The 22609-nt window shown below is 45.7% G+C and overlaps 1 protein-coding gene across 2 annotated transcripts; it reads left to right on the plus strand.

Moving 5' to 3' along the window:
- The first annotated feature begins 509 nt into the window (after window positions 1–509).
- LOC126401877 (sodium- and chloride-dependent GABA transporter 2-like) lies at window positions 510–20807 on the plus strand. 2 transcript variants are annotated; one of them, XM_050063420.1, is made up of 15 exons: window positions 510–674; window positions 1667–1911; window positions 2320–2454; window positions 6571–6711; window positions 6884–6974; window positions 7078–7210; window positions 8296–8430; window positions 8536–8639; window positions 9066–9190; window positions 11509–11621; window positions 11742–11879; window positions 12012–12114; window positions 15999–16099; window positions 16534–16704; window positions 16836–20807. In XM_050063420.1, the coding sequence occupies exons 2-15, from the start codon at window positions 1698–1700 to the stop codon at window positions 16986–16988; spliced, it is 1857 nt and encodes a 618-aa protein (XP_049919377.1). In that variant the 5' UTR covers window positions 510–674; window positions 1667–1697; the 3' UTR covers window positions 16989–20807. The 2 variants fall into 2 exon arrangements, with proteins under 2 accessions (XP_049919377.1, XP_049919376.1); XM_050063419.1 differs by lacking the exon at window positions 510–674 and adding an exon at window positions 703–1582.
- Window positions 20808–22609: the final 1802 nt, after the last annotated feature.

Genomic DNA, 22609 nt, shown 5'->3' on the forward strand with positions numbered 1-22609 from the left:
AGGCGGCATTTTGCTGCACTCCCTGATTTTGTTTTTATACTGCCAATGCTGAAAAAAGACTGATTGGGCTTTCCTGCAAATTTGCACAACTCCTATTTAAAAAGGGCTTGTGGAAAAGTACATAAAAACAATGCCAGCAAGAAAGCAAGCTGTTATCACGGCCAAGGGAGGCCATAGAAAATATAAATTTTTGGGTTATTATGTGTGAAAAAGGACTATTTATTTTTCAGGTTGTTATTTATGGTTTATATTATTACTGGTATGCCACTTCTGGACTCTTCCAGCCTGCACTTTTACTAACATATATATTAGTAGCCATGCAATTTAATATATAATATATATATAATAATATATAATACAGTATTTGTATTGTATTCTATTGTAGTTCATAGCTGCTATACTATTAAATTATTACACTTGCACTTGTGTAACACCGACACTCATTTGTTTTGCAAACGTCACAGATTTCATAACTTGTGTTTTTTTCATGCTTCATTTCATAACTTGTGTATTGCTGGTGAGCATGCACGCGCCAGGCTCGAGCCGTTGTCCTCTCTATACATTTGGATTGAGTCGCTGCGCCACACAGAGCAGAGCTGCCCATCCGGGACAAACCATTTGCCCACCCCGACACGGGGGTGGTCGCGGTGTAGAGAACTGCAGGGAGCACAGAGGTAGGCAACGGAATGTCGAATTCTCTGCGATTTGTCCTTTGAAAAGACACAAGCGAAGGTTATTGTTCGGCGTCGGAGTTTTTACTTTATCTTTAGACTTCACCACGCCTCTAGTGTTCATTCCCGCACAGATAGCGCAACTGTCGCGTGAAACCGTTACATGTGTATCCTTCAATGGAGAGAGCGGAGCCTTTGTATTAGCACATGTGTTGCTACAATACCTTTTACTATGTTTCAGTGGTGTGTCAGTGAAATGTGGCGTGTAAAGAGGCGGCTTTTGGTCGCGTGTCGACATTATGTAATCACATGGCACCGCAGGGGACAGTGTAGAGGGAGAAGGAGACTGAGGTCATGTCACGTTCACATGTATGTAACGGAAGTTCCCCAAAAATGAAACAGCAGCTCCTGCTACAGCTGTGTGGATAGCATACCAACACCTGCTTCTGTGATTCAAAGATAAGAAAGCACACATACATCTAAATACATTAAACAGTCCTCAATGATGGCACACAAAGAGACAATATTAAAAGTTTAAAAGTGGACACAGAGTTAGACAGTAACACACAAAGCTCCCTATTAAAACATAACTCTTTAAAACACTTTAAACTGGGTGTTGCAAATGTTAATATTCATCAGGTTTAGGTCAGACTGTCCAAATGGCGGCTATGAAAAAAGTCTACAGGACAAAAATTTGTATTTTTATGACATAGTTTTGTGAGAGAACGAGTCCACAGCCAGATGCACAAGCCGAAATCGACAGCTGTAGTCCTTGACTGTCCTGCAGAGTGCAGATAAAGAACACACACCCACACGAGTCTGTCCTTGAGACACGCATCGCAGATAAGTGCAGCAGCAAAACCAACTGTCCAAAATTACACCCAAAGTTATACAATCCCGGCTGCGGCGATGTGAGTGAGCCTCGCTCGCTGCTTCTTTTTTGAACAACCTTTTATATTGGCTCCCTTAATTTGTCGTGTGTGTTCCTTCCACAGGGGCGTGTGTGTGTCTCTGCCAGAACCAGTGATGGCCGACCAGCTGCCTCCACAGCAAGGCGACCCGCTGCTGACTAAGTTCCACCAAGGGAGCCTCCCCAACGGGAAAGACACCACCAAAGACAGCCTGCACGCCAGGGGACAGTGGGCGAGCAAGGCTGAGTTCCTCCTGGCCGTGGCGGGGCAGATCATCGGCCTGGGCAACGTGTGGCGGTTCCCGTACCTCTGCTACAAGAACGGAGGAGGTAATGAAGTGTTGTGATAGAAGAGAGGAGAGAAAGTTTCAGCTTTTAAGTGTGGAAGATTATCATTCTGTAAATCCTGTCTTTGTCTCTCCTTCATTCCCCCTCTCATGGCTCTCTGTTTCTTTCTTCCATCTTCGTCTCATTCTTTAAAACTAGGCATTTTCTAGGTTTCTGTTAGAGTTGGGGATTTATTTATTTTGGATTTTTACAGCTATGATATGATAGAAAACTTATTTTTACTATTTTGTCAGGTCAGATTGGAGACTGGGGTTTTAATTTAGAGTTAATGTTAAAATTAGCTTGTTGTGGGGTTTAAATCTTAATTAAAACTAGATAGTGGATTGAATGTAACCAGTGAAAGTCCTCACAAGGATAGCACCTCCTGTGTGTGTGTGTGCGTGTATCCAGGTGTGTTCTTTGTACCCTACCTGTTGTTCCTGGTGCTGTGCGGCATCCCCCTGTTCCTCCTGGAGACCTCCTTGGGGCAGTACACCAGCCTGGGAGGCGTCAGCGCCTGGAGGACCATCTGCCCATTATTCGGAGGTAGGCTTATCAACAACAGTAGACTATCTGAAGCTGCAGCATTGCATGTGGTTAATGCAGGGATTATTTCCCTTTTCAACATGTATCTTCCCTCTCGCTAAATCTGAACCAAACCTTTAACGTTTACTTAACCTCGGAGATGGCGCTTTGCATTTTAACAGCACGGAAACACTTTTCACCAGCGACACAAAACCTGCATGGCCGGTGCAACTGGCAACTCAGACAACGCAGCTACCGGGACTGCTGACGCCACCGTTTTATGGTGCTATTTCAGGAGAATATAACCTATTAGCGATGGCCATTTACTTCCTCCATCCAGCTAGGTAGTGAGACCAGGAGGTATCATATCGATAATTCCTAATTTCAACTTCACAAATTTCTCGTCTGTTGTAGCACTTTCAAAGCGAGCTGCAGGAACAAATAGAAGCATGGCCTCCACGTCGACTTGGCTTCCAATTTAAATGTTGCTGTCCTGGCACAGTTTTTTTCTTGTTTTGTCTCGTCACCCCAAAAAACACACATGAACTTTCCAATAAACAAACACATGATCTCCTTCGTGTTGCCAGTGTGTGGCTTGGCAGTAAATTGAGCTCGGCCTGTCAGACATCAGCGGCTCTGAGTCATGATATTATTGATAGTTGTGTGGCTCCTACGACCCCGGAGCTAATGGTCAAGTGATTCATTAGCTGCACGCTTCATCTGTTAGATTGTATTGGATAGATGCAGCCTCGCCAACAATTTCTCTCTCTTCCCTTGTCTCTTTTCCTCAATCTTTGGCGCAAGCGTTCAAAGCATTCCTTTGTCCACACCAATTCAAAACCCTGTGTTAACAATCTGACAGCAATCAGAAGTTGTAGCACGCCCTGCCAGCTGCATGCACGTGCACTTCATACACAATTTCTGCTTGTGTATCAAAACAATCCAAGAATGCAGAAGGCAACACGCTCACTGCCCGCCAACGAAAACACACTTGAGGTTGCATGTCTTGTTTTTATGGTCTTCCTAACAAAGTTAAGCGTTAACTTCACACACACACCAGTGAATCAGAACGTGCCTGCTCCATGTGGTCTTTGTAAGAGAAATAAATCATTTAAACCCTTTAAATAGAAGCCAGTTTGAAGAATTACATTTGTATGGTAGAGGTGCATTAAAGTTTTAAGGCGTACAGTGTGGAAGTCGACCTGCACACTGTTTACAGTTTTCAGTAGATATCAAGATGGACCGCCCATACACTGAGGGCACCATAGAGGACTTTGACCTATCAATCTCCCATCTGTGTTTATTCATAGGTGCAGCAGAGTGACTAATTGCTGGTAAATGATATGAATGCAAACAGTGAGTCAACATCCACGCTGCCCTGTTTTCTTTTTAAAAAGGCAGCTATTTTTGGGTATAAGGGGTCAGACATGGCCGAACCCTGGGCAAAAAATGCAGCATGCAACTTAAAAACATAAGCAATGAAGTTAAAAAAAAACAAGCTTGCTGCAGAGTCCATTTAGTGGCTGTGCTGTTGCTTTCAGTCATATCTCTTCTACCCAATTTATGCAATCCCAAGACCTATTAGCAACCCCAGTATGCAGAAATATTTAAACACAGTGGGTTAAAAAAACACACATATGCAAGAAAACTACATGGTTCTTGCTCAAAACTACATGACACTAGCATAAAGTCGGCATGTCTTTACAGCAGAGACTCGTGGGTACCCATAGTGCCCATTTTATTCGGATATCTTAAGGTGAGAGGTCAAGGCACACCTTGAAAATGGCCGTCAGTTTTGCCAAAATTTTGCCTCATTTTAGAGCGTTATTTGACCCCCTTCCCAACAAGCTAGCATGGCATGGCCAGTACCAATGGACGCCTTATGCCTTCTAGTTTTGTATCTAGTTTAAAACTATATTATCAGCTGAGGATGCTGATGTCATCATTAGGGTGGGCTCCATGATACTTGAGTCACGATACAATGTCATTGTGATATTCAACGTGTTGCAATATATTGTGATTTATTACCTGTTTTCAATTGTAAATAATGTCCAATATTCGAGTAGGCTACCCGAAGTTTAATTTGTATTATTAATCATTTATACAATACAAAATTCGATACTTGGCACTGTGTGATGATACGATATTGCCACCCAGAAATATTGCGATGCTATGCTGTATTGTTTTTTCCCCCCACCCCTAGTTGTCATGGAGTTTTAGGACGCATTCACACTAGCACTGTTTGGTCCAATTTAAACGAACCCTGGTCCGCTTCCACGGATAGTTTGGTTCGTTTGGAGTGGTATGAACGCTCATTCGAACCAAAACAAGCAAACCCTGGTCCGCTTGAAAACTGGGGGTCTCTGTTCACTAGCAAGTGAACCGTGGTGCGGTTTGCTTACAGTGGGAAATGCAAACGGACTATCCAGCGAACCAAAGAGAGGTAGTGAACCAACCGTTCGGTCCTGGCCAATCAATGAGCCGGGTTTTCTTCTTCCTCATGCTTTTTTCTTCGTGGTCAGTGGTCGTTTTGGGCAATACCACCCCCAAGCGAGCAGCTGTTGTAACTGCGTGACGTTGTCCAGGTGGTTTGGTCCACTTTAAAAAGTGCAGTGTGAAAGTGAACCGAACTAGCCTGGAAATCCAGACCCAAATCTAGAAAGATTTAGGGTCTGGCTATGAGTAATGAAAATGTCCCAACTCCAAGCATGCATTTGTAAATATCACTGCACGCAATTGGATAACTACAACCAATCAGAACAATACACAGGGTGACGTATCCAGAGCGCTACCAGCGGAGCTAACTGGTAGATTAGACTCTTGCCGTATCCGGTCGGCAAAACAGCAAAAACGTCCTTCTTGCAAAGGAAAGATTCGAGCGCCGTCTTCTGTTCCTCTTTTAGAGAAAAAGCCAAGTCTAACTCGTTCATTGTAGCGGCCAAAGCCGTTTCAAACAACTGGTGTTCATCCGTAGCCATCTTGCAATGTTTACTGACTGATTCCGGACTTCGTCGTCGCAGCGCTGTCGTCATCTGTTTAGCTCGCCTCTGGCCCGCCTATATCAGATACACCAATGTGATTGGTGCAGCTCGGCTCCAACAGCATGGGTAATAAGCATCATTACTGATTGCCAGAGTGACTTGCTGAGCAAATTCAAATTGTGCTCTTGCGAGAACTCTGGATTTCCAGAGTAGAACCGAACCAACTGAACCAATTCCCCCGGACAATCCTGGTGTGAATGTGCCCTAAGAGATCGAGAACAGTGTTTGCTTAATTACGCTACAGCAGGGTAGCTACTTCACTCCCCATGTGGTGAGATTTAAAGCAGTGCTTCAAGGGAAAATGTGAAATGGAAAGTCGTTCACGAGGCTCAGCGAGGTTATTGGAGACAAAATGTCCCAGTTAAATCCCTTCTTGTCAGGTTCAAAGCTCTTGTAAAGCGTTCTCACGGACAGGTGCAGCTAAAGCCAGTAGCATGCTAGCTGGACCACCTGGGAAACACATTAAAAACAGATTATATGTGTGCTCCATATTGTTATACCCTGCTCAGTGACAAATATGTGCTGCTTTGCCCCTCGGTCCATATGGCATACAGATGCACACACACGTTTGCTCATGCACGCAGGGTTGCCAGTATTCTGTTGACAGATTGTCGTGTGAAGGCCATGTGTTGAGCACAAACTCTTCTGTAGCGCCGCTTCCTTGGGCGCATGTGTTTGTAGACATACAAAGAAATGCTTCTGTGAGAATTCCTCACTGGTTTGCACATTTGATTTGCCATCATCAGATCGAGGACTGAATTTCATTACAGATACCACAAACAGCCTTTTGTCTCGGCAGACGGCCCACACTTTCTAACCCACCCAAGGCCTCACAAGACCATCATTCACTCCTAATGTAGATACACTAGATGTGGGCTGCAAGTCGAGTGCGTCAATAAATGGGTGCTCTCATCTGAAAGTCAAGTGACTTGGATGTAACAATAGAATATCTGTGCACGAATGCTTTGAAGCTCGTATATTTGTGTAACTGTGACTGATCGGTGTGTAATCCTGCCGTACATCAGCTGATGATAGGATCAGCTTGTGTAAATCATCACACCTCACCTCTGTCTGTCTGCGTCTTGTGTCTGTGCAGGTCTGGGCTACGCCAGCCAGGTAATGATCCTGCACGGCTGCGTGTACTACATTGTCATCCTGGCCTGGGCGCTCTTCTACCTGTCCTACAGCTTTGAGGCGGAGCTGCCGTGGTCTCACTGTAACAACACGTGGAACACTGGTAGGTGAAGACAGGAAATCAGAAGCTATTGCAATTTGAGGCTACTGTGTTCACCTTTAAGTAAGGCTTTACTGCTATTACAATTACGTTAAATAAAGTGCTGCTATAATGAAATAAATTTGCTATATCGCCCACCCCTAACCTTAAGATGTCTGTGTGCGTTCTCCTGCAGCGGCGTGTTTCCTGTTTGACCACCACAACCAAACAGCCAATGAGACCAGCCTGCCTGAGAACGCCACCTCCCCTGTCATGGAGTTCTGGGAGTGAGTGTAGCCTCCTTGATTTCTCACTTGTTTTGTGGTATTGATCATGCATTGACAGCAGTGTGTGTGTGTGTGTGTGTGTGTGTGTGTGTGTGTGTTGTAGGCGGGAGGTGCTCCGTCTCTCCAGCACTTTAGACGAGCTGGGTCCAATCAGCTGGAAGCTGGCTCTGTGTCTGGCCATCATCTGGCTCGTCTGTTACTTCTGTGTGTGGAAGGGAGTCAAGTCGACCGGAAAGGTGAGCGGAAAACACAATTTCATACCGCTGCAGGTGTAAAACCATAGCATCATTGTCCCTTAGATAAGGACTTTTCACACTGCATTGACAGTTGACAGTGAGCTAACTTAGCCCCTGTCTCACACTGGCAACTGGGACGCATCACGCTGCAGCTCGTCAACACACAACCATGCAAAGTTATTACTACTTTTACTGAAAGATCTGTACTTCCTCCATTTTTGGCATAAGCTTGAAATCAAGTGTGAAGAGCCCCTAGTTTAACTTCGCTGATCCTCCAGAGCTCTGACTCACTAGGCAACATCTTTTTAGCCATTGTCTTTATAATGACTGGACTGTGAGACGTTTAGCGTGGGATATTTCTCCACCTCAACGAGTCGCTCCTCATCCATTCTTCGTCATACGTGAGACACAGCAGCAGCTACAGAGTTCTCTCTATACTATTACTTTTTTTACTACTACTACTACTATTTATGCTTTCTTAGCTCCAGGCTAATAGCTTCCTTAGCTTGTGGCTAAGAGAGCAGTGTGAAGTCTGATAGACCCAGTTCTCTTGATTTAGTCTAAGGGGTTCACAGTGTTGAACTGTTACAACCCTTTATGTCAGGATGGCCTCTTTTGCAGTGGCCCGGGTTCAGTTCCCTGCTGTCTCCCTCATGTTTCCTGTCTCTCTTCGGCTATCTAAAGAAAACCCTGCTGTCGCTCAATCCTCTCTTTATTTACCTGACTCCTCTGAGCACCGAGTGAGCAAGGTCAGCTAAACAGCAGTGTCCATGAAACTGGTCGCCTCTCAGTGTCCTCGTCAAGGGCTCTTCAGCTGCACTGCGTCTGCGACTGAGTGGCAGCAAAGCTAAAGCCAGAACATAAATGTTGTTCTTTCATATGGTTAGCAAGAGAAATAAGGAACCGGGCACGGCGGCAGTTTTGTTGGGTTTGTTTGTCGTGTCGCTGCCATCATCTGTCAACAGCTGCGCACACTCCAACTTTCCAGGGATCCCTCTTTGAATACATCACAGACATGTCCCTGCTGTTTTCTCTGTCTCCGTGCCGTCCTGACCACATCCCTGCCCTCGCTGTGTACATTCTAGGTGGTGTACCTGACGGCCACCTTCCCATATGTCATGCTGTTTGTGCTGCTGGTGCGCGGTGCCACCCTGCCGGGAGCGACCCAGGGCATCATCTACTACCTCAAACCTAACCACACCCGCCTGGCGGACCCACAGGTACAAAAACACCAACACAGAATTAGTGAGAGACACTTTATTGCCTCGTTTTAGATTATATGGAAAGTCAGATTTATTTTGTGTTTCGTATTTCTCTCTCCGTAGGTATGGATGGATGCAGGTACCCAGATATTTTTCTCATACGGAATCTGTTTGGGAAGTCTCACAGCCCTCGGCAGTTACAACAAATACAACAACGACTGCTATAAGTGAGACACTTTGTCACGCACAAACCCACAACAGCAGGTCCAGCCGCACAGCGTCTCCTTCCACTCCACTGCAGACAACCCGTAGTCACTGAAATGTAAAATGTGCGCTCCCGCCGGTCGATGGCTTCCAGAAGGAATGGCTGGAATGGAGAGAGAAAACAGACTGATACGCCACACCTTAAAGAAAAGCCCTCGCTGCCATGTTTCCCACACTTTAGGACTCCCACACACTCACACACACACACACACACACACACACAGAGCAAAGCACTTAACTCTTGGCTTGTACTCACAGCAACAGACCAGAGCGTCACAATACAAGGCCAAAGACCAAGACCTGAGTGGATTCTGTTGTGAACACTCTCTTCAAATTCTGTCTCGTTATAATGTCCTAATTAATATTGTCCTGTGTGTGTTGCCCTCCAGGGACTCCTTCCTACTGTGCCTCCTGAACAGCGCCACCAGTTTCCTGGCAGGTTTCGCCATCTTCTCCGTGCTGGGCTTCATGGCTGAGGAGCAGGGCGTGGACATAGCTAGCGTGGCCCAGTCAGGTGAGACAGGGTGGGGATGGGAACTGGATTTTCCTCAGAAGTAGGGAGAAGTTTTTCATCTTGATCCTCCCTGGAGCTCCAAATACTTTTCCTTGAGCCTCCCTGAGTGACGGGCAGAAAATAAATGACCCTCCCTTTGCCATAAATAACAATATTTTTGTATCTCCAAACCAAATGTATGTAGTTTTTAAGCCGATGCAACATGCAAACATCACAACAGGGGTGAGAGGTATCCTCAAAATGAAGCTAATTTCTTAAGCTAAATGCAAATCATCCTCAAAAATCATCACGCACCTTAAAAACTGTTTAACTTGCCTTGTTTGATTCCGGAAAAAGCATGGCGTAAATTATCTATCGTAAGTCTGGTTTTACTCAGCATATCAACACAATTTAAAACTGGTATATACTTTGAAGTTCGCACTTTTGTCACAAGTTAAAACGGAGACTCAGCGAGGCTGCGTCTTGCTGCTACGGCATCTTAAATCGGTCATGTGATTTGGACGCACCGCTACAGTATGCACTATTGTCATGCATGCACCACACCCAATAGGCAGCCAAGGTGGGGTGTGAGAGTCAGTGAGATACAAAACGTACTGTACGTTCAAACCAACAGCGACCAGAGCGGCTCCGGAGGGGAGTTAAAACTTGTTCAACCTTATGGTAATGAGCTCTGATGTGGTTCGGCGACAACCAATCGGAATGCTGACGTGCTTCGATGAAGCGGGTCCCAGAGAACAAGCCACGTAACTTTTGTTCCTAATGCACACTTGTTCTGACAATGGATATCGAGAAGTTGATTACTTGCGTTCGCACCCACTAAAGGCCCATTTATGCTCAACGTTAAATACGGATCCGGATACGGACGGAGCCTTCTGTCCGTGCTCCGCGTTCATTTCGTCCGTATTTCTGCACGTTTCCATAAAGCTTACGGATACGGGCCAAACGGAGCAGTACCACCGGGAACCGTGGGGGCAGTGTTGCTGTCACTGCCCGATACGTAGCTCTAGTGAGACACGAAGAAGAAATAACAATTCAATTTCTTTCATCGGCAGTACTAGAGAGAAGAATTCTCCGTCCTCCAGTCGCGATGTATTTAACGGCCTCACCGACCACCGCCTCCTACAACGCTGCCTCTGTTTTTGTCTTTTATGCAGGAGGTACATTATCAATATCTCCTCCACAGTCGCCATGTTTGTTTTTGAGTTTGTTGTTGTCATAAACTTTTGACGCTGGGCTGCCTCCTGGTGGATATATTGGTTAACATCCATGCCAACGTAAAGGGCGCATGGAAGTATGTGGGCAGTGACGGCAGCGTTGCCAGGTGGGAAATGTAGGATTATCGTACCAGAGACTCAAAATTATCGTATTTTGAGGGAAATTATCGTACATCTGTCATAACCAAAATAACAATCCGTCTGATGCGCTATAGGCAAATATAGTAACTCTAGTGTTTACTTTTTTGGTTTACTTTTTTGGTTTACTTTTTTCCATTTTGAATGTTGAATGGGATGACATACGTTTTCTGTTTTCATTGACCAAACTTGACCAAGCTTTGTGGCTCCTTCAAATTGATGGGCACGATCGAACCTTCAATGATTCACGTGATGAGCGACTAGAGCGACCAAAGCTGCCACAAATATTTGTGACAGTCGTGCTTCTTGGGCGTCCGCGAGAGACTTTGCCTCTTTGGAAGCTTCTGGTTTGAACGTACAGTAAGTGAGTCTCGCCACCATACTGTAGTAAAAGACGAAATACTAAATACAGTTACAAGTCCCAAAATGATCTCCACCTCCACCTTTGCATCTCTCACTGCAGCCTGATTTATTTTGTTCTGAAAATGTCGACGTGCAGCCTCGTTCTGTGGACGATAAACAAGTTGCAAACTTCATCTAAGAATGTTTGCGGTGTAAACGCTAAACCGAACTAGTCTACGTCAAGGTACCATGTCTGAAGGGTTACTTTTGATTCCAAAGGTACCATGCTGAAAGTGTTTGGTGGAAACAGGGCTGTAAATAACTTAAAGTCCAACATCCGCCAGCATCTGGCGTTTAGTTTTAGTGGGAAAGGTTACAGTCGGCATTCACACCCAGGTCAAATGACTCTGCAGTGGTCACGGGTGTTCGTCGGCTCCGGCTCTGATCGGCAGTGAAATACAATACCCCAGTGAACGTGCTACTCTAACTGACGAGATGCGACGACGTGCACCACAAAATACCGTCAATCTCCATCCAAGCAGTGCTCACACATCCATCTAGTTGCACCAAACGTGACAGATATTGTTTGAACAACATGTATTTATCTTTTGCTCGTCCTCTCAGGGCCTGGTCTCGCCTTCATCGCCTACCCGAGAGCTGTCGCTATGATGCCTGTACCCCAGCTGTGGGCCGTCTGCTTCTTCCTCATGATCATCATGCTGGGGCTGGACACACAGGTAGCCACACACACACACACACACACACATGGACTTTGATCAATCACTTGGCATTGATGTATTGTACGAGCTGTGAAAGTGACACACACACGCTGACCCCGTCTCCCCTCCGACACCCAGTTTGTGAGTCTGGAGGCCCTGATGACGTCAGTGACTGACCTGTATCCTCACCTGATCCGGCGAGGCCAGCGCAGAGAGCTGCTGCTGCTCTTCGTCTGCGTCGTCTGCTTCCTGGTCGGACTGGTCATGGTCACGCCTGTAAGTCACACTCAGGATGGATGTGTGTGAGGTGTGCTTCAATCTCCACCATGTTTGTTTTTTAAAGAAATGGAATAATGGAGTGTGTGTGTGTGTGTGTGTGTGTGTGTGTGTGTGTTGTCCACGGTGCAGGGCGGTCTCTACGTGTTCCAGATCTACGACCACTTCTCCTGCAGTGGCGCCAGCCTGCTGCTTCTCTCCATCTTCCAGTCTCTGGCCATCGGCTGGGTCTACGGTACACATCTCAGCTCCTTCCTCGCCTTTTTCCCTTCCTTTCCTCGCCAGGCCAGTCCTCTCATTTCCTTTTCCATTTCGTAATTTCCTCTACTCTTATTCTTTCCTCTCCTCTTCTTCCCCCAATCATCTCCTTTCATGACCTTACTTTTATTTCCTGTTCCTTTCCTTCTCTCCTACACTTAACTGTGATTTCATCTTCTTTCCGCCCCTCCTCTCCAACTCTCTCCTCCTTTCCTTCAATTTCCTCCCCAGTCATCCTTTTCTTTCCTCTCCTCTCCCTTCACTACATTTCCTTTATTTGCATTTCCTTCCCTTTCTTTCTTTCCTTTCCTTCCCTTTCTTTCTTACCTTTCCTTTCCCATCCTTTCCTTTCCTGTCCCATCCCATCCCGTCTTGTCAAGGCCTGCCCCTTTCCTTTCCTTTCCTTTCCTGTCCTGTCCTTCCCTTTCCTTCCTTTCCTGTCCCGTCCCATCAAGTCCCTTCCCTTCCAATTTCCCCGTCTTTTCTCCTTTCATCTTCTTGAATCCTCCTTTCGATTTTCCATTTCCTTTCCTTCTCTCCTCTCTTTTCCTTTCCTCTCTCCTCATCTGCCTTTACCTTTGCTTATTTCCATTTCCCTTTCCTTTCCTCCTCTCCACTCATTCTTTCCTTCCATCCTTTTCTTTCCTCAGTCCTCTCCTGTCATTATCCTTTCTTTATTTCCATTTACATTCCTTCTCTCCTCTCCTTTACTCCTCTTTAATGTCCTTTCTTTTCATTTCCTTCCTTTGCTTTTCCTCTCCACCTTCTCCTTTCCTTACCTTTAACTTAACCCTCCTCTTCTTCCTTTTCCATTTTCTTTCCTCTCTCCTCTCCTTTCATAACCTTTCCTTAATTCCATTTCCTTTCCTTCTCTCCCCCTTTCATTTCCTTTCTTTTAATTTCCTTTCCTGTCCACTTTGGCTCCTTTTTAATCTAAGGCACATTTTATATCTGGAAAATATCTTAACATCCCATTCCATGTTTGAATTTAATTAAATTCTGGCAGAGCTCATTAGTCTGACAATAGGAAACAGCCAAATTAGAAAAAGCCTAAATAAATCTGAGGCTGACTGCTGTCAGTACACACAGAAAACATACAGACCGAACAGTGCCAGGAATTAAACACTTTTTTAATCACTCCACTAATGAAAGTGGTTCCTAAAAATCTGATTAACACACACGGTCCACTTCCTCCCCTCCTCCTGCATTCCACTTGGAGTCAGGAGACAGTATATTAACATGGCTGCAGCTACCCACTGTTGTAAGGAGACTGGCTCCTCGCCAGGCCCCTGTCTGTCTTCTCCTGGCCCTAAATCAGCCCCCGGGCCCTGTCGCCTCTCAGTCTCAGTCTGGCGGCCCCAGGGAGCCCCTGTCCCAGCCAGACCTGGGGCTCAAGAGCATTTACAGAACATTGTTTGTTTAAGTGAGATTAGTGAAACGTGCCACGTATATACATCAGGACAACACGCGAGGTGCTACTGCCTCCAGACTGCTCAGTGTGTTTGGTGACGACCCAGAAAAGTTGTGACGTGTAAAATAAAAACGTGCCATTGCAGGTGATCACACATGAGTTGAGTAGAGAGTGTGTGTTAGTGTGTGTGTGGGTGAATATGAATAGCAAGACAGCCTGTTTTTATGGCTGGCCCAGCAGGAGGTGAGTGGGGAAAGGGGTTTTTAGTGGACTGGGTAACACAGCGATCAGGACTCCAGTGGACCTTCCCCCCGCCTCTTTAATGACTGTGGGATTTTACAGTGTTTCAAGGACTCTAACATACGCTAACACTAACACTCTTCTGCTGCTGGCTACAGCTCGCTCCACAGGTTCAGTTGTTTTAGAAAAGGGACACTTACTTTTACCGCCCTTTACGCACTGGGTCAGACCTTGTAACGTGTCCATGTCAATCTCAACACAGCATTAGTCTGAATTAGATGTCATCATATGAACGTACTTTAGTTAGTCAGTATTAAATGTAGCAAAAGAGATCTGTGCTACTACATATGGCAGCTTGTTAAGCATTTTTTTACGTGTCTTATTTTTTGTAGTCCTCACCATCATTCTTAGAGGTTGTGATAACATTTTATTTGCCAGCTAAATTGCTGAGATACAGCGACATAGCATCATCACTAAAATAGATTCAAGTGGGGCAAGTACTCGCATTAACAGGCTACAATAGTTTATCATTTTTATGCCACCGTGACAGCGAGCTGAAGGCATTGTGTTCTCACGTTGTCCCTCAGTCCGTGCGTCCATCACATTTTCATGAACACAATATCTCAAGGGAATTTCTTCAAATTTGGCACAAATGTCCACTTGGGCTCAAGAATGAACTGATTAGATTTTGGCAGTCAAAGGTCAAGGTCACTGTGACCTTGTGTGTCTCATTCTTGTGATAGTGACCTTAAGGGTATTTTTTCAGATTTGGCACAAATGTTCACTTGGAGTCAATGATGAACTGATCCAGATTTGGTGGTCGAAGATCAAGGTCACTGTGACCTTGGTTCTCTCTCATTCTCATGAATGCAATATCTCAAGAAGTTCTTGGGGGAGTTTTCTCAAATTTGGCACAAATTTCCACATGCACTCGAGGGGAAACTGATTAGATTTTGGTGGTGAAGGGTCAAGGTCACTGGGACTTTGTCTCATTATTGTTAACACTATAGCTTGAGTACATCTTGAGGGATTTTTTTTTTTTCAAATTTGGCACCAACGTCCACTTGGACTGAATGATAAACTGATCCAGATTTGGTGGTCAAAGGTCAAGGTCACTGTGACCTTGTTTCTGTCTCATTCTTGTAAACACAATATCTCAAGAAGGCTTTGAAGGAGTTTCCTCAATTTTGGCGCCAATGTTCACTTGGACACGAGAAGGAACTGATTCGATTTTGGTGGTCAAAGGTCAAGGTCCCTATGATTTTGTCTCATTCTTGTGAACACCATAGCTTAAGTACACCTTGAGGGACTTTTTTTTTCGCATTTAGCACCACCATCCACTAAGACTCAACTATGAATTGATCCAGATTTGGTGGTCAAAGGTCAAGGTCACTGTGACCTTGCATCTGTCTTATTCTTGTAAACGCAATATCTCAAGAAGGCCTTGAAGGAGTTTCCTCAAATTTGGCACAGATGTCCACTTGGATTCAAGAAGGAATGGATTAGATTTTAGTGGTCAAAGGTCAAGGTCACTGTGACTTTGTCTCATTCTTGTGAACACAACAGCTTAAGTACACCTTGAGGGAATTTTTTTCACATTTGGTACCAACGTCCACTTAGACTCAACGATGAAGTTATATTGTCAACGGTCACTGTGAACTAACAAAACATGTTTTTGGCCATAACTCAAGAAGTAATTGACTAATTATGTCAAAAGATGTGTGTGAGACAGACATGGATGTAAACTATAACTGGAACTTAACTGGTGCGCAGAGGTTTACAACTGTGAGGCATAAATTCCGGTTACGGTTTTATTTAGTATATACATATATATACTTCATGGTGGTTTGTTGCAGAAATTATCTTCAGTAAATGTGTGTTAGACCTTTTAGAGCTACTTCCTGTTTTAAGTTGAACTTTATAGATACTATGTACTGCTACTACCACCATGTACAACTGCCATTGTACTATGACTATCACTGCTTCTCCTGGCACTGTTGCTACATCATAGAAACATGAAATGTCAAGTTAAAGTTTTCTCTTTCAAGACCTTCTTCAAGTACTTCCTCTGTAGTGGTGGATACTGGCAAAAAAATTCCAACCAAACTTAGCCACTGCCACCAAAAACAACAAGCCAGTCGAAAACCAAACCATGATGCCAAACCAAACCCCAACCACCCGTGGTGAAGTTGTTCTTGTTTCGTCCACAGGAGCCGAGCGCTTCAGTGCCAACATCAAGGATATGACCGGCTACAACCCCCTGCCTTTCTTCAAGCTGTGCTGGAAATACCTGACCCCAGCCGTGTGCACTGTGAGTGACCCCTCCCTGCTGACCTGCGCTCACACTGTTTAGTGTCCTCTTGCTGTGAAACAGTATACACTTAAATGCATGTGCCTGTCAATCAGTCTGCCACCTGTGACACATGTGGGCTTTCCATGTTATATAACTTTGCATTTCTGCACATGAAAAAGGAGAGTACCATCATCAGTATTCTCCGTCAAATTGACATTTGCACTAGACGTTCTGACATTGAAGTCTGGTTATCCAATGTCACAACTGTTATTTAACCAAATGTCAACCACTAACCACACTGGTGGTCACAGTAGGTCAAAAATAAGTCAAGCGATAAGTCTCCTGCCTGAACGTCCTGTCCTTTACCCATTCATCCATCACATCCTTTATATTGATTCAGATTCCTATTTGCAAAGACTAACTAAGTCAGTCTTCCGTCTTCGTGCCCACAGGCTACCTTCCTGTTTTCTCTGGTGAGCTGGTCTCCTCTGAACCTGGGGAAAGGCTTGGTCGCTCCAGCCTGGGCCACCACGCTCGGCTGGCTCCTTACTCTCTCCTCCATCTCCTTACTTCCCATCTGGGCCATCTACGCCCTGGCCACCACCCCGGGGACCCTGTCACAGGTTATACCAGCACTCTTTCATTAATGTACCATCATGTGCTGCTGCTGATATATTCCATTAACCCAGAAAATACTTCATGTTATGATGTTAAAACAATCCACTAACTGTGACTTTTTTTTTTACCCCCGCAGCGCTTCCAGCGTCTGTGCACCCCCATCAGTAACTCACTGCCCCCGCCCTACTTCCCCACCAACAGCCCAGCGCTCCCCTACAGCCCCGCACTGCCACTGACAGAGAAGCAGAAGGAGCCGATCACAGACACCATCAAGGATCCCAAGACCTGAAGACGGTCAATGGACATGTAACATTGGATGCTGGTCAGCCAATCGGGTGTGGCGAAGGGGAGGGTCGAGGTTAGGGACAACACAGCTGGATATTTGTAGACTCAGTATGTTTTAATGGACTGCAGCGGACTGTTTCGGTTCAAAAGATCCTTCAAATGTGTCTTGTTTAGTTGCCTTTAGTATCCCACAATCCATTGCACACAGTGCAGTTGTTTGATGAAGCATTCAGGCTATCCCATGATCACCAGGTTTAGATATTTTTAGTCTGATAGCAATCTTAAACTACACCGATGAAAAGCCACCACAGGATTATTTGGACAAAACTGGAAGCTACTGCGTTTATAAACCATTTAAATGGAACATTGTTCTTAAGTTAACCATCAAACTCAAAGGCAAACTGTATGCCTTTAATGTAAACTCAGATATCCGACACAGATCGCCACCTGAATGCACCGTCCTTTGGGTGGAGGTGTAAGTGCAACCTCAAGAGCTTAAAGTATGAGGGCACAGCTTGGTTGACCCTGTACCCATCCCTCGTCACCGGCTACCAGAGCTGATAATTCTAAAACAGCACACACTCCTCTGTCTTTTGGACCATTTAATCGCAGCCCCTGGAGCCGATAACAACACTAATGTACTGAGGAAGTTAGCCCGACCACTTTACTCTCTATGAGAGGTCACTGCATGCTTGGCTTTGACTCTCCGCACAATGTGTTGTTCTGTTCGGGTGCCGGTACCTTCCAATGACTCTATGAGTCAGACGCGTTTATACGGTGATTTGTCTGGACTTTTTTTTGTAGCTGCTTCACCCGTCTGTGATCACTGCGTTGTTATGGATTCCACTGCTTGTCTTGGCAACTCCCGCCCCTGCTGTGATTGGCTAGAGTGCAACATAGTAAACAAACATTCGCAGAGCAGGGGCATGAAATCCCTAGAAAAAATGACAGAGTCCACAACTCCACTTCCAGGGGTGTGTGGACACTGGAGGGAAGCCGACCAGAGGGCCCTCGGCCGTGGGAACAAAGCCTGCCGACCTCCTGCCCTCCCTCTGGCTCTCTGCAGGGCACAGCTCGGGTCAGTGGAGCACGCTGGAGGCTTTACCGTGATTGGAGAGGCGGTATTAGCACACGAGGGTAGAGCCAGAACCAGAGGAAGGACGGTAGCTCTGCAAGCTCCCTCTGTCAGCTGTCCTCTAGCGTCCACACACCTCTGGATGTGGAGCCTCAAACATACCGCCTCTCCAGCCCTTCCACAACCATGCATGGCTGACTAATCCTCGCCCTTGAATGCAGCACAGGGCGGGTCTCGCCAAGAGAAGCAGTGCGATCCATAACCACATCATGGAGTTTGACTGGTCATAACTTGCCTTACACTCAGACCAGGTGGCACTGATGCAACAGGTGCACTAGAAAAACTCAACTCTTTGCTGCCAATATGTCGAGTGCTCAACTTGACGTCATGTTTACACCTCATCATTGACAAAATGATTGAAATGTGCAGTAACTGCTTCTCTCCATCGTCCATCCAAGAATGCAAGCAGGATTGTGTTTGTACTGTTTTTTAGTCACTGTCTCGAATGCACTCGAAATGCAGTCTCTGCTCAATAAAAGGCGTTACTAGAACGTCTTTGCACTGTACCAAAAATAACTAACATTTATCAAGCTGGGAAACATGCAATCATAGTATCTGAAGCAGCTTGTGTCAATGCAATATTAAAATACTGCTGCTGCTGCTGCTGCTGTTGACAGAACTGAAATATATTTTTATTCAAAGCCCAAAGTGTTGAAAATGTTAAAGTAGGTTTTAGTAAGAAAACAATGCTGCCACTCCAGAGTGACTCGTTCTGATGAGGTCACGACAGTGTCTTCGTCTGTGACGTGCAGTGGAACTTTGAAGTGGCACACAAAGAAACATCGAAGCAGTGTAGATATGTTTATATTTTTTTGAGGAAAAGTGCAGTATGTGACGAATCAAGCCGGTTTTGCAGAAATATGTTCTCATGTTTGTTTGTTTATCCTTCACCAGGGCTGCAACTAACTAATATTTTCATAATCGACCATTGTGCTGATTATCTTTACGATTAACCGATTCATTGTTTAGCCCAAAGTGACGTCTACATATTGCTTCTTTTGTCCAAACAGTCTAGAACCCAAAGACTTTTCATTCACTACCATAAATGACAAGAAAAGCAGGCAGTTCTCACACACACATTTTTGCTTTAAGGTCCAGTGTGTACGATTAAGGGGAATTAGTGGCATCTAGTGGTGAGGTTGCAGATTGCAACCAGCTGAAACTTCTCCCACTTATAATTTCTTGCAGTGTTCATTCTTTAGGAGGTTTTCACGGGGCGCTGAAGTATCCGCAGAGGTCTCTTCCTCTCCTCCTTCCTTCGTCCTCCATGCCAAAGTTGTGATCGATAAAAACATTCTTGATGGGAGAAACTTGGGAAATTGGTGACACAGATGGTAGAAATCGTCAAATATTTTTGGGCTTTTGTCCATATGTACGTTTTTGGTATGCATCCTATGTATTGTCATATAAATGAGACCCTAGGTGATTTAAACCGGTAAAAAATACTGATAAAAGCCACTCCAGGTTACAAATCAGTGCTGTTTGACATGTCGGAGACCAGCCGTTAGCCTAGCACCGACTAATGTATGCCCACCTTTATTCTCTGCTAACTTAAGATGCAGATGTTCAGGAGGTTTTTACCGGTAGCCGAATTATCCTCAGAGGTCTCATCCTCTCCAAAACAAACCGATTCAGTCATTTCAACCGGTAAAAACACTCAGTAAAACAGTCCTACGTTAAAAAAAATCTGCTTTTCTAACACTGCTTGTTTGATTCGTCCCTTCTGGGCTACTGTAGGAACATGGTGGTGCATCATTGCTAATGTTGGGTTTGTGTTCTTGTCGTCTTTCCACCCGCCAAAATCAAAGTAGTGGGAATAATTCCAGCTGCGAATGTGAGCGTTTCCATTTTCCAAACTAGCTTGCGGCTTTGTGACGTGCCTGCGCAGCGCGACAGTAACGAAAAAGTGAGTCCTTTTTGTGTTTCAAGTCCGTAGTGACTGGAAAAAGCAATATTTTTACAGTAGCGCGCCCAACACTGATCATGGCGATCTCCGTAAACAACGACCCGCTCCCTGTGTAGGTATAACCGACTCATTCTAAGGTAACAAAAATGCTGATTCTTATTTTCAGGTGATTATACACTTACTTTATTGTATTTCTGCCAATATATCCCCCCAATCCTTCACACTGGACCTTTTTATAGAAGACTCAAAATGGCTGGGCATTAATTTTCTTTTGATTGACTGTTGTTTAATCTAGTTCTTGCAGCTCTGATGCAAAAAGACAGAAAGACAGCACTGTGTTTTATTCAAGTTACAAATGACATATATTTCCCATTAGTTCATAATTCATCTTTCTCATGTATCACTGACAGTTACTTTCGACAGGCTCGTGCCGTTGTCATCACCATGAGGTCTCCAGTGCCTCTGGGGTTTGTGAAATCATTACCTTACTGTACAGGACAGAATGTACTCCTTGCTGGGAAAACTTGTCTGAAAAGCAGCGAGACGAGCAGCGTTTCCTTCTTTGATGAGAACTAGTTCTGTGTTTCTGTTCAGACCTGGATCAGGTTTTTGATTTGAACGCTCCTCCGAGACTCATTTAAAACCCATCTGCTTATCGTATGGAAGGCGTTCAGTTATTTCAGATTGATCCGAGTGTGTTATCATCTCTGTTTACAGGTGTTTACATGTGCCTTTTGTTTTCTGTTGTTTTTTGAATGAATATATAAACACTATGTTTAAAAGTTTGGGTTGATTTCTTGCAAATACAAGTGAGAAGCTGTGTGTGTGTGCAGGTGTGTGTTTGTACTCTGTCACCCAGGAGATGCTGCTCCTTCCCTCTGCGCCATGGTAACAGATGCTAAGAACATACCTGGTGTCTACAAAGAGAGAGGGAAACGTGAGCGTACACAAACACGAACAAGCGCCGTGATTGCCGTTTCCCTTCATCTGAGCCATCCTGATGGGAATAACTGGTTTAACAAGAGAGGACGGAGGGAGAGAGGGATGGCGTGTGTGTGCAGAGGAGGAGAGGGAGTCATGGAGACATGCAGAGGGAGGGAGAGTTGCAGCACCAGGGGGATTCTGACACCACCACTTAGATAGAGCCTGGCGGTTATGTAAAAGGCTCGGCCTGTCAATTAACCGTATTGGATTCCCTCCCCTCCCAGCCACCGTAGGAAGTGGGCCGCGCCCCCCTCCACCCCACCCCCGCGCACACGTGGCTCGGCACGCGGGTTCACACACACAACTTGTTTTGGTGACGCTCGATACTGTATCCAGCACGTGTGATCCGGGTTACTGTGTAAATGTGTGTGGGGGCGGTGTACGTCCATATGGTTGCTTTGGCATACATCTCGCTTTCAGATGATGATGGGGGGATTAAAAACGATCCAATGGGCTGAGTGTGTGAGAATCAAAGAGGAGAGAGGAAGAGGGAGGGAGAGGAGGACATTGTAGGGATGTGAGCCAAAGCGTGTGTGTGTGTGTGTCGTTTCAGATGCTGTGGAAAGTTGCCTAATTTTTGCTCAGGCTCGGTGCCACTGGTTTGCAGCTGCAATACGTTTCCCACAATCCTTTCTGTGTGCATGCACGGGGATAAACTCAACACACGAGCATGTATGTGTGTTGATGGTCCTGATCAAACACCCTCTCACACACACAGCTCTCCTTACTGCAGGTAGTGCTTGACAGTTTGGTGTAAAGGAGACGCAGCCGGCAGCTGGGGGTGGAGGTGATGGACGGGTTGGAGACAAGACTCGAGGACGGAGAGGAAAGAGAGACGGGTAGTGGGGGTGGGAAGTGTGTTGCGTAACAGCTGATTTGGACATGAGGTTCCGCTCGATACAGGATGAGGGCTTCATGTTCGATACTGCAGGGCCGTAGCAGCGATCTCAAAAGCACCCGAGGCCCCTCAAACGTTCTGACGAGGAGCTGTCATGACTCCTGTGTGGACGTGCGTGGATCGTACCACGGTGGGATTTGAAAGGGGGCAGCGAGGCTTACGGTGGCAGCACACCATGTTCCGCTTTTGGCCACGCATGCGCCAAAACGCCCACTCCCTGCCATACTACCCACCCCGCACACATTTAGTAGAAGGGGCTTTGGATTAGCGCTTTAGGCGAGCCGACACGGCCCCTCACTCCTGCGTGGGGAGGCCTCGCTTTCCGCACGCGCTGAAACCGTAATGTGCGGAGGTAATAGCTGCAAGGTGACTCAGCAAATGAGCAGCGTTGGAACTTTTAAAGACTTTTAAAGCCACTCTGAGTGTTTGTGCGAGACGCGGTGAGGTATGCATGGCTAAATCCCTCCCCGCACACAAGCATGACATCCCACTGGCACCACCACACACTTCCCTAAAGGTACAATAAATAATCAAGACAGCTCCCAGGGCAGTTCCAGGCCCAGTCACACACCTGCAAACACACACACACACTTTTTTTTTTTCGCTTTCTCATACCCGACCACAGCACCTACTGAATGCACACAGATTCCCTCCATCTCCACACGCCATTTAAATGTCCCCAGAACTCTTATTCTGGACGGG

This window comes from Epinephelus moara, chromosome 15 (genome assembly GCF_006386435.1).
Source record: "Epinephelus moara isolate mb chromosome 15, YSFRI_EMoa_1.0, whole genome shotgun sequence".
In the NCBI taxonomy this organism is placed as follows: domain Eukaryota; kingdom Metazoa; phylum Chordata; class Actinopteri; order Perciformes; family Serranidae; genus Epinephelus; species Epinephelus moara.

Excerpts from the sequence above, each read along its gene's own strand:
- LOC126401877 (XM_050063419.1), top strand. Across the intron at positions 8,640-9,065 it reads TACAACAACGACTGCTATAA|GGACTCCTTCCTACTGTGCC; the intron begins GTGAGACACTTT and ends GTTGCCCTCCAG. Across the intron at positions 16,100-16,533 it reads TGACCCCAGCCGTGTGCACT|GCTACCTTCCTGTTTTCTCT; the intron begins GTGAGTGACCCC and ends TCGTGCCCACAG.